The sequence below is a fragment of the Phascolarctos cinereus genome, unplaced genomic scaffold (assembly GCF_003287225.1).
Source record: "Phascolarctos cinereus isolate Bilbo 61053 unplaced genomic scaffold, phaCin_HiC Scaffold_5;HRSCAF=322, whole genome shotgun sequence".
NCBI lineage: Eukaryota > Metazoa > Chordata > Mammalia > Diprotodontia > Phascolarctidae > Phascolarctos > Phascolarctos cinereus.
Genome location: NW_027555958.1, coordinates 76,815,760 through 76,828,387, shown reverse-complemented (window position 1 = coordinate 76,828,387; position 12,628 = coordinate 76,815,760). Strand labels below are relative to the sequence as shown.

The 12,628-nt window shown below is 43.0% G+C and overlaps 1 protein-coding gene across 1 annotated transcript in view; it reads right to left on the bottom strand.

Annotated features, from left to right (window-relative positions):
- Window positions 1–12,628, bottom strand: part of LOC110197949 (retinal-specific phospholipid-transporting ATPase ABCA4) — a 135,265-nt gene that overhangs the window by 86,550 nt on the left and 36,087 nt on the right. The window contains 3 exon segments of the mRNA XM_078155530.1: window positions 5,269–5,491; window positions 8,689–8,865; window positions 9,972–10,177. Of these exon segments, the coding sequence (XP_078011656.1) occupies window positions 5,269–5,491; window positions 8,689–8,865; window positions 9,972–10,177 (606 nt within the window).

Sequence of the window (12,628 nt, the reverse complement as noted above, 5' to 3'; positions counted from 1 at the left end):
TGGTAGTTCAGGCAAGAGGGGATGGATGTGAGCAAAGCTGTGGAAGCAGCAGGGTTTGCTAAGTGATGGGATGCATGGGGTGAGTGAAAAGGAAGAGAGAATGACACCCAGATGCTGAACCTGGGTGGTGGGGCCTTTCACAGTAACAGTGAAGCTTGGAAGGAGGGGAGGTTTGGGTGAAAGCTATGTCAGTAAGACAATGGCCTATCCAAATCAGAGAAGGCCAAGCTCTTTCTTTATGATGTGGAACCTGGGACTTCAGATATTCAACATAGTTGTGCAAAAATAAGTCCGAAGTATAGTTTTAAACTTATGAAAATTTTCATATATTTTAAATAAAACTGAATGTAAATATTTGAGATACAGATGCAGATGTAGCTATGGATAGAGCTTTGTGGTTGTTTTTTAGTCTTGTGGGATTTTCTTAGCAGAGATTCTGGAGTGGTTTGCCATTACCTTCTCCAGCTCATTTTACAGGTGAGGAAACTGAGGCAAAGAAGGTTAAGTGACTTATCCAGGGTCACACAGCTAGTAAGTGTCTGAGGCTAGATTTGAACTTATGAAGATGAGTCTTCCTGATTCCAAGCTCAGTGCTCCATCCACTGAGCCACCTAGCTGCCCTCATAGATAGACAGATAGATTTTGTAGATAATAGATACATATGTATGTATATATCTAATACATATATGTGTGTGTAGACACACACATATTGTATTTGGCTGCAGGACATAGAAACAGCTGTACTTCTTCTTAGGCTTAAGAGAAACTGATTTCTCTGTCCCCTTTCTCATTCTAAGGAAATTCTCCACATAAATCAAAGGTTATCTACCTAGAAAACAAAACTCCTCCAGACAAGGCCACAGGACCGGAGAACATCTAAGGTCCCTTTGAGGGCCAAAGTTTTATGATTCTATGGAATTAAAATACCAAGAAAGCACTAACTGGCTCAAGGCAGAGATGTTCCCTGTGCATCCCAGGCTAGTTTAGCTTGCTATACACCGCTTTCTAAAACGATGTCAGCACTTATTTTTTCTTAATAATAGCTGGAATAACAAAAAGGAATTCCCATTGTTCATGCTTCCTGCTCCCTCCAGACTGGTGGAGCTGAGCAGGGAGTGGTTAGGGGAAGACGGGAGAATCAATCAAAGGAAAACGATTTCCGCTTGGAAAGCCGGCTGCTGGCTGCAGTCAAGTGACATCCCAGTTCCCACGAGGAGGACTGCATGCGTGGCAAGGCCCTTCTGGTGAACTTTTCTTCACCTCGCTCCCTCAGAGCTCTGGGATCCTAGTGCTCCATTGCCAAGAAAGCAGATTTTAAAAGTCACTTACCAGCAACTACCAGGGCAAACTCTTACTGCTGATTTAGATCCTCGTCCAAGTGCGTTTTGAGTGTTTTCAAGTCAGTCGACAAGCATTTATTAAGCTATTATCATGCTGAGAAAATTCAGCATTTGGGTGAGGGGGAAGGGTGGGATGAAAGATTGGGAGGAAGGAACAAGGAGCCCCTTGAGAGGGGAAGAGCTGCCCTATCTGGAGGCCTGAATAACCCAGACTTTCCACTCATCTATGAGGGGCTCTCACAATCACTCAGAAATTGCAAGCCCAGCGCAACGTTAACTTTAATTCAATTTTAATTTAATCTAAAATTAATTTAATATTAATTTCAAGCCAAGTGCAATCTAGTTAACCAGCTGTGTGTTAGTAAATTGTTAGTTATTAATAGTTACTATTGTTAGTAATATTAATAGGAAATTAGTTAGACTAGCCTGTGTGTTAGTAAATCGTGAGCCTTTTTTTAATCTTAGTATAGAACTTAAAATAAAGCCATTGTCTCCCTAGATCTCTATTATAATCCAGTGAAAAATGTTTTAAAGCACCTTAGAAAAAGCATTAAATGGAGTGGGATTAGTTTGATTGGGTCTACAAGAAGACAATTCAGTATTTTTCTTAGCTTGGAAGCATAGGATTCTGGCTTTTCCAGTTGGAAGCAACCTTAGAAGTCATTTTGTTCAACCCTGATACTTACAGAGGAATGTGCAGTGTAGGGAAGTTAAGCAGCTGGCCAAGGTTACTCAGATATGAAGTGATAGAACCAGATTTCAAACCCGGGTCCTCTGGCTCCAAAACAAATGATAATTCCACTGTTCCCAAGTGCAGTCTAACACAAGGCCATAAACAGGAATTTGATATCAGTAGGGTCCAGGCATAATAATAAGGCTTTAAGTAATTGGGGGTGAGGGAGGCTTCCAACAGGAGACCCAACATCCTCAAGGGGGCAATGACTCCATATGATGGCCCAGGGAGAATGTAGAATCATTGGATTGTAGGTGTTGGACTAGAATGTTCTTTAAAAGCCATCTGTTTTATCTCCCTCATTTTACAGATGAGTAAACTGAGGCATAGAGAAATTAAGTGACTTGTCCAGGTCACATAACTATTTTTAAATGTCTGAGGTAGGATTTGAACTCAGGTCTTTCTGACCCCAAGTCCAGCACTCTATTTACTACACTTGCATTACAGAACTTTTGCTTAGGACCAAGCCTGGAGTAGCACTTGACAAAGGCTTAAAAATTTTTTTTTTAATTCAAATTTTATTTTATTTCCAGGTCTGCATTTTCTCCCTCCTACATCTCCCTCCTCCCAATACACTGAGAAAACAAGAAAAACAAAACCCATCACAAATATGTATAGTCAAATAAAACAAATTCCCTTCGTTGGCCTTGTGGCTAATGCAAAATAACAAAACCAAAAATGGATTTGGACTCCAGTCACTTCTCTATGTGGACGTGGGGAGCATTTAACCAATACCTTTAATAACACTGATGATGATGATGGGCAGAGGGAGAAGAAAGAAGAACAAGCCCAGGGAGAGATACTTGGAAAAGGCGATAAGGTAGGTGATCCAGACAAATAAAGTGGAAGGGGGCCTGAGGGTCCCTTCCAGCTGCAATCCTGTGGTCCAGGGGTCGCAGGTGGCATATAAAAAATCATCTAGTCAGTGGAACTACACCACTTGCAAAGAGATGTTCCATCCCTACAAAAGGTCCGCTTTTGGCCTGCTTTACAAGCCACTGCAAGCATCTTGGTTAGAGGATCTTCCACGTTGACTGGCAGCCACACAGTAGCGCAGAGAGGATGCTGTACTCAGGTCAGGGAGGCCTGATTTGGATCACTTGGTAGCTATGTGACCCAGGGCAAGCTACTTAACTTTCTCACTGTCAGTTTCCTCTTCTGAGAAATAGGGCTAACAATAGCACTGACATCAAGGAGTTATAAGTTTCAAATGGGATAATATATTTAAAACATTTTGTAGGCTTTAAAATACTACATAAATCTTAGCTATTATTAATCAGTCAATAAACATTCATTACATGCCTATTATGTGGCAGGCACTGTGTTAAGCACTCGGGATATAAAAAGAGGGAAACATAGTCTGTGCCCTCAAAGATCTCACAACATTAAATGATAATAATAGCTATTATTGTTATTATTGTTAGCTCATGTATACTCCAAGTGGTAAGGTCTCTATATTCCATTCATTAGAACAGGAATCACTCCATCAGGCAGGAGAATGTCTTTAGTAGAAAACTAAGAATGAATCTGAACCTGGTTAACAGTATTAATAAATACCCCAGGTTTCTCCCTCTAAAACCACTTAGCACACTCTCCACATTCCAAACCAAGCTAGTGCTTGGAGGATTGGGACCGGTAATCCCCAGGAGAGGAGAATTCCTTGCAATCATCTCTCCCCCTTGGAAACAAAGATCTCGGGATAGCCAAGTGCCCTGGCTTGGTCCTACTTCACCAAGGCTCAAGCTCCAGGAGTTGTCCTGGATTGGGTGGGGCCTCGTGCTCTCTTGACTTATTTCCTATTTCTCCCTCTAACTCACTCACCACGCTGATGAAGCATTGCTTCTCTATGCAGGGCATTTTTCTGCCACCACACTCTTACACAGAACATGCCCCATGCCTGGAGGTCTATCTCCCATCACCCTTGAGAATCCCTACTTCCATTCAAGTCACAGGTCTGGCGCCATCTCTTTCTACACAGAACTTTTCTGATCTTCCAAATTATGAGTGACTCCCTAGACTTTGGCCCCCACCAAAATTACTTTATATTTTCTGCTTACGTAGTAGCATGGCATGATGAAAAGAACATTATCCTTGGGATCAGAGTACCTGGACTGAAATCCCATTTTTACTAATACTTCTGTGACCTTAGGAAAGTCATTTAACTTTCCTGGGCCTCAGTGTCCTCCTCTATATAAAGAAGGGGCTGGGGCAGATGGCTCTTGAGGTCTGTCCATTCAAACTCTAAATCTCTGATCTACATGTTTGTTTCCTGGAGGGCTTGAGACCTACTTTTCAGACAAGACCTACCAATGGGCTGATTTGATTTGCTTGACTATACTTAATTGTTATAAGGAGAGGTGGGCTTCTGAAGGTAGAGGGAGGGGAGGGTTAGTAAGTAGCAATAGGAATTTATATTTTTAAGTTAAGAAATGAAGTGATTTGCTCAAAGTCCACACAGGTAGCAGAACCCATGTCCTCTATCCCCAGAGTTAGGGCTTTTTCATTATTTTTTTTCTATAGACATAGTCTTCTGCCCATGCTGGTTAATAGGAACAGATAAGGAACTAAACCTGTGACTTCTCTGATTTAGGGAACTCTCCAAAGAGGAAACACTCTTTCTTTTTCTTTCTTTCTTTATTTTTTTTTGGCTAGGCAATGGGGTTAAGTGACTTGCTCAGGGTCACACAGCTAGTAAGTGTCAAGTGTCTGAGGCCGGATTTGAACTCAGGTCCTTCTGACTCCAGGGCCGGTGCTCTATCCACTGCGCCACCTAGCTGCCCCAGGAAACACTCTTAATGCACGTTGGTTTCTTTGCAATTTATAGTCTGAGAGAACTGCCTAGAGCATTGACAAGTTAAGTGGCTTATTCAGGGTCACATAACTGGTGTATATCAGAAGCAAGACTTGAACCCAGGTCTCTCTAACTCCAAGGCCATGTCTCTGTCTACTATGCCATGCTGTCTCCTGCATATTCTTATTAAATTAAATTAAATTAAACCAAACCAAGTTTAATCGGGTGGCTTAAAAGGGGTCTATAGTGTGGTAGGTGAACCTAAGGGAGCTTCCTGTAATCTTGCTTCTTTGATGGGGGCTGAACAGTCTGCATGGTACTTCCAGCTTGTCCTACCCCATTTACAGGAAGGGAAGGGAGGATCCAGGGAAGTCTGGGACATTTGGATTCCTCCTAGCTCTTACCGTGATGAAGGCGGTCAAAAGGAATGTGCTCATTGCCATGACGGAGAAGCTGTCCAGAAACCACGTGCACCAGATGACAGTATTGGAAACACCCCGGTTTTTCAAGGTCTCCTTTAGCCTCATCTCCTTCTCCAGCACGATGCTCTTTACCATCATAGAAACCGAGTAGATCCAGGCCAGCACCATGAAGACTGGGAAGCAGCGGTTCAGAGTGATCATAAAGCTGTTGATGCCAGGGAAGAGAGCAGACCCACCATAGGCCAAGACCAAGGGGTTGGGGAGAGAAAGCACAAGAGAAACACCATTGGGAATTCAGCAGGCTTCAAGGGCTCCAAAACAATGACTGGAATGAAATCATACTTCTATCTATAGGGCCACCCATTGGCTCCTTCCCAGAGATGTTGCTTCTTTGGAATGGGCTTGTCTTCTGGCTCTAGGGCCATGGATACACTGGTTACATACTTCACCCAGTTCAACAAGTCTTCCTTCAACTCTTACTCTAGCAAGAGTTCTTAACTTCTTTGTGAGTTAGGGACCCCTTTGGCAATCTGGTAGTAATGATGTTTTTAAATGCATAAAAAATGCATTACAAAGGAAACCAGTGGGTAAGAGCGCTAAATGTGAAGCCAGAGGACCCGGTTCTGCTACTTCCTGACTTTGGATTACAAAGTTGAGGAAATTGTTTCACGTCTCCTTAACTCAGGTTCCTCATCTCTAAAATGAGGGATTGGGATCAGATGATCTCTACAATCTCTTTCAGCTCTAAAGCTGTAAAAATATGTTCTAGGCGCTGTGCTAGGCACTAAAACAAAAAACAATCCCTGTTCAAGCTTACATGCTACAGTCACAAACACGGTGTGACCAAACAGTGTATTTGCCTCCATCTGGGATTTCCTATTAAGACCCCAAAAGAAACCTGGAGATTTGTTTTTATCTTTGTACTCCCAGTGCCCAGTATAGTGTCTTGCATATAGTAGGTGCTTTAAAAAATATTTTCTCAATTGAATTGGGATCACTTGAGAAGCCCTATGCGTAGGCTGGTACTAGAACCCAAGTGGACGGTCATACAAACAAAGTGTATGTTGGTGGTGATTGTGAACATTCAGCCTTGCCATCTTCTACCAAAGGGAATCTAGGCAGCTAGCTGGTATGGAAGAGCACTGGCAGGAGAGTCAAGAAGACTGGAGTTCAAATCCTGCCTCAGAAGATGACGAGCTTTGTGATCCTGAGGAAGCTCCTTAACCCTTATCAGACTCAGTTTCCTTATCTGTAAACGGAGACCCTCTAAGGTCCTTCACATCTCTAAATCCATAATTTCATGTATCAATGTAATCTTCCCCATATGCTCACGTATGAGCTAGGATACTAAATGCATAACTAGAGCAGACTTACTTAAGACAGTAACTGACTCTGAATTCGGGGTTTGCTTCCACTCCTGATTATTTACTGGACATCCTCAATGAATAGGGCTACATTTTTTTTCTAGAATGCATATAGTATTTAGTGTTCTAGTCTAAACGCAATATGGGTTTTCCATGTGTGAAAACACATGCATTCAATTTATTAATAGAACACTCAATTGATGTTATTAATCATTAAAAGTAGTTGTATATTGCAACAGGAAGGACCCTACGCCTACATGGGAAAATTTCATCACTACAGTGCCCAGCATATAGTAAACACACAATAAATGTTTGTTGACTGACTGCCTAGGGAAAAGGAGCTTGTTTTTCAAAAAGCTCTCAAAGCCTGCACTCCTGGGACTTGGCCACCAGAGGTCTCTTACAATGATTATCCTAATAGTTAGTTTCTCCTTGCCACTCCTCCACACTGCTGTCCCCCCAATACGGTTCTGAAATGTCTAGTTGTGTGTCCCTCCCTTGAATTCCTTCCCATCTCCTCCCTATCTCCAAACCCAAAGTAAACTTCAGGAAGGACAGAAGATGTGACCAGAGGCAGCTAGTGTTGGGGGTTGTAAGCTCTCCCTTTGTAAGAAGAATCACTGGGCATGAAAGAGGGGGGAGCGCATGGGCCAGCCTGGGTTTGGTTCTCTCCTGTCTACCTCTGCTCCCTGCCCTGAACCCTGCTATAACACGTGCACAGGCATATCTTGGGAAACTTTAATAGGATTGCAGGGCTAGAGCAGGGCTAGGCCTTCTAGTCCAACATTCTTTGTTTTACAGATAAGGAAACCAAAGCCCAAAGAGGTCGTGTCTTTCCCAAGGTCACACAGGTAGTAAGTGGCAGAAATGAACTTGAATTCAGGTCCGCTGACTCCTGAACCAGTCCTCTTTCCACTCTACCGTTCACATATCTATGCTTGCTTTCTAGCTATCACCACCCTGGCCAACCTCAGCTGACTCTGCTGGCTCCATCCACCTTTGGTAAATGAGCTTGCCATGGATAGAAGGAAGGCACTCTTATCCCCATAAACGAAACCATAGGACCAGCTGCTTAGGTGGCTGCTGGCCATCAAGGATATGGTTTTAATAGTGAGTATGTGTTAGCAGGGGAAGGAGTGCCTTAGGAGCTAAAGGCATACATTCATTTTGTCCTTGGCCCAGATTGTGATTTCACTGGTGTAGAAAATTCCACTGAGGAAACTCTCAACCCATGTTGATCAGTATGTACTGGACCACAAAGAGTCTCAGTGTTGCCTGGGTCATAGAGAGGTTAAATGTCTTGCCCAGGGCCACATCTCCAGGAGACGTTAGAGGCTAGATTTGAACCCAGTCTTCTTGACTGTAGGACAGGCTCTCCTCCTCCACTGTGGCCTGCTGCCTTTCTCACATTCCTTTATTTTTTCATCAAACATCCATCATGAGAATGCTAATCAGTGAAGGAGCTGCATTACTCAGTAGCTCCTAGAAACCAGACTGAATTTCAAATGCAAAGCCTTGATATGGTGGAGAAAGGGACTCTGACTGGTGTCCTTAAAAATACCAAATGCACTATACAGTATGAAATTGATGTGCCTTGGCCCTTCTCCCCCAAGGTCACCCTTTGTGACTTTCCACATATGTACTTCACAAACCTGACTTCTGTTGTTCTATTTTCAGGATGTTTCCCTTCTTCCTTCTTTTACCTCCCCTTCTAAGATCTATTCCAGTTTTAGAATTCTATGATTCCACAATCCTTTATCAAATGGACAAAAATGCTTTTACTCTTTCTTCCACCTTACTTTCTTTGATGTTCTTCCCATCAGAGCAGGGAAACAATGGCTGCATGGAACATTTCCCCCATCTTGGCCATGTGGCCAGCTCTCTCCTGTCCTTCCCCTCTCCCCCCAGGAATTCCTTCTCTGGTCCCAGGTTGAGATCAAAGATTGAAAGGGCTTGAGCCTTCCTGACACCAGAGGCACCTCCCAGCTGCTCCAACTAGCTTATCAAGGAAGAAGATCAAGGCACTGCTCTGACTCACACATCATCTACAAAGCAGGGGTATGGCATTTGCTGCAGATAGACTCCAATGGGGACTTCTGCCTTGGTCTGACTCCTTATAATCCCTTGTTCAATCATGTCCTGCAGATATGCAAACCCGCCCCAAATGTAACGGAAGTCTTCCACTGGATCAGCTCTTGGACCAGGATCCCAGTATCTGAGAAAGACAAACAAAGGTGGAAAAGACCCAGATTCAGTGGAATGGACTGTGCACATCATTGCCATGTTCTAATCTCTGGAGGCTCTTACTATAGCAATTAAAAACTCACCCTAGAACTCTTTCCCTAAGACTTTCAAATTCTATTCTGAAATGGGAAGGTCTTAGATCTCACCTAATTATATAATAAATTTAGGAAGAATTTATTGTACTTTGTGGACTGATTTGGCAATGCTGTCATTATTCCACACCTTCTTTCCGTCCAGCCAACTGGGAGTCACTAAATGTAATCCTTCTGGTAAGATGGAGGACCACTATGACTTACCATCTGCTCTGCCACTGTTTGCTAAGGTCCCCTGGCCCTTAACCATCTGCCATGCTGCTATGCCCTCCAGACCCCGAGCACAGTCATCTGACCCAAGGACCCCTAGGTCTTGCCATCTATCCAACTGCTGCATCCTTAGGACTTCCAGGTCTTCTCATATAAGTATTGTCTCTCTCAGTGATAGTGAGGGTTCCCTGAGACAGGGATTACCTGGTTTTTTCAACTTTTATCTCAGGGGCTTGGCACAGTGTTGGCACATAGTAACTTTTTTTTTTTTTTTGGTTAGGCAATTGGAGTTAAGTGACTTGTGCAGGGTCACACAGCTAGTAAGTGTTAAGTGTTTGGTCTGAGGCCAGATTTGAACTCAGGTCCTCCTGACTCCAGGGCCAGTGCTCTATCCACTGTGCCCCTAGCTGCCCCATAGTAACTCTTCCTAAATGCTTTTTTCATTCATTCATTCAGGAATATCATCATCCTCATTTTAAAGAAAGATTCAACAGATAATGAAATAATTGGTGCAAGTGCTAAGGATGAAGGAAGGCTGAAAGTATTGGGCCTCTTTGCTATTTCTGGATGTCAACTCACGTTAAAATGAGCCTTTTGGTTACAGCAAACCCTGAGTCTTTCTGTGCTTGATACACCCATTGCAGCTGACTGAAGGGGAGAGGGCAATGAAGGTCACAAACATAGCTAACTTGGGCAGGGAATGGCTATGATCTCTTCTGGCGGGCACCCATCACCATATATGGGAGAATACGTTGGAGGTACACGAGGCCATCACCTGTCTTTGATCTTATTGGTTTTTTCCACTGCATCTATGTCCATGCGGATCTTGTACTTCACATGACGTGGTGGCACACTGTTCCAAGGGTAGATATCAGAGAACACCACTCCAGCCCAAAATCGATTCTGCTCCAGAAGGGAGAGGGCTCGGTGGGTGAGCTGGATTTCATCATCATAGCTTTCAAATTTATCCAGGGTCAAGCACTGCAGATAAGAAAAAGGTTAAGAGAGTTGGAGGAACCCCAAGTGGCAAGGACTCATCTCCTTCCCTTCTTCCCCAACCTAAACAGCTGGAGGGATGAGCTGCTGCCCTGGAGGGACCGACCAGGATACAAGAAGAGCTACAAAGTTAGGGTTTGCTTAGCACCATGTCCAGTGTCAGTGTATGAGCTGTAAGAGTCATCTGGAATGGGTGGGAAAGGTGTTTGGAAATGCTGCATGGCTCTCTGGTCCCAGCAGACTCCGGGAGGGCTACATTTATCCAGCTGTTCATAGCTGTACAAATAAGCAGTTGCTGTGAGTGACAGGGTTGTAAGGCCTCTCCCTACCCAGCATGGAGAAAAGAGAGACTGGGGTCACATTGGATACAGGGCTTTGAAGATTAGAAAAAACTCAGACTTAGACCCCAGTTAGATCTCACCTAATCATATCATGAATTTAGTTAGAATTTTATTGTACTTTGTGGACTGATTTAGCAATGTTGTCATTATTCCACAAAAAAAAATAGATTCCTAGAGGTAGCTACTTCTTATCTTATCACAAACATACAGAAGATGCCCAGCTGGGAAAGGAACTGGGAGGAAGAAGAAAAACCTAACAGGAGAACTGAGCAATAGCTCCAGAAATGAATTCCCACCCCAACTCAAGGCAGGTATTGCAGGCAAAGGAAGAAACCTGGAATTGCCCAGTGAGTCTAGTTCTTCCCCCCCACACAATCCTTTTCAATAGCAAAATGGATAATTTTTTAAAAAATTAAATGTTAGGTGACATCTATTTTAATAGAGCTTCAAAATATCACATTGTACTTATGTTTGTTTAATTACTTAACTCCTCATCATTGTGCTCTTAATCGATATTGGGGTCCATGTTTCCATCCTAAAACATAAGCTCCCTGAGGGCAAGAGCTCTATCTCCTGATTAGATTACATTGTTCTGAGTATATCATAGATACTCCAGAAGTTATTAATTGGTTAGTCCGCATGGGAGTAGCTAGAGACTGTGTTCCCTTTGGGGAAGAAAGGGCTGAGCTTTCAACTGCAAACTTTCCAAGGTTCATGTAGATGGGCACTAGTGGACTTCCTGTCATACAAGCCAACTATCTAAGCTGGAAAGAATTGATATGGACCCTTGACCTCTCCAAATCATAACCAAACTTATCAGAAAACACATAGATACAGAGTCCCTGAACTAGCAAAGACCTGGGTTTGAATCCTGCCTCATTTATTGACTCTGTGACCCTGGACAAATCACTTTTCTGAAACTCAGTTTCTTCATCTGTAAACTAGAGATAATACTAGCACCTAGTTCACAGGTTACTGAAGCTATTAGATCAGCTAGAATCAGATGGGCTGCCAAATCTTGCCATTTTTCCCTTTAAAACCCTTCTTGTATTCAATTCCTTCTCTCTTCTGTCTCTGTTGATTATCTGCAATTTATCTTGTATATGTCTTGTCTGTTCATAATTGTTTGCATGTTGTCTTCCCCATTAGACTGTGAGCTCCTTGAGGGCAGGGACTGTTCTTTGCCTTTCTTTGTATCCCTAGGGCTTAGCATAGTGCTTGGTACATAGAAGGTACTCAATAAATGCTTGTTGACTTAACTTGACTTCCCCTATACAGTCACCATGTTAATTCTGGTCCTTTCTACTGCTTGCCTAGCATACTGCAAGAGCCTCCATACATTTATCTCCCTTTCTCCACTCTCTCTGCACTCCAGTCCATCCTCCATACTGCTATCAAAGTGATTTTCCTTAAGGTCAGATCTGACCATGTCACTCCCCTACTCATTAAATTCCACTGCTTTCCTATGGCCTCAAAAATAAAGTATAAACTCTTTGGTTTTGTTTTTAAAGCCCTTCACAACCTAGACCCAGCCTCATTGGAAATTATTCCTCCTCCCACAATCCATGATCCAGCCACACTGGCCTTCTCCTTGTTCCTTACACACGATACTCCCATCTCCATACCCCCATGTTTAGTATCTCTCTGCCACTGCCAGTGCCTGGAATGCACTCTCCCCTCACCTCTGCCTCCTGGAACTCCTCTACTTCGGATATATTCTCTTCATATTTAGCTTGAATGTACAGGCACATGTATTCTTGTTTTCTTCCCCATTAGAACATGTGTTCAAGTCTTGTTTCATACACTTCTTAGTGTGACCTTAGAAAGTTACTTAACCTCTCTTAGCCTCAGTTTCCTCATCTGAAAAATGAAGAACCTAAACCTTATGATTGTGAAGATGAAATGGGATAACATAGCTCCTCAAGAGTAGGAATTATTTCTTTCTTTGTCTTTGTGTTCCCAGTCCTTGCACTACTCCTGGCACATAGTAGGTGGTTGATAAATATTTGTTGGTTAGTTGAAGATATTAGATCAGCTAAAAAGATGGCTTAAAAATGTCTCATTTTGTTCCAATCCTGAATATGACCTACTAGAT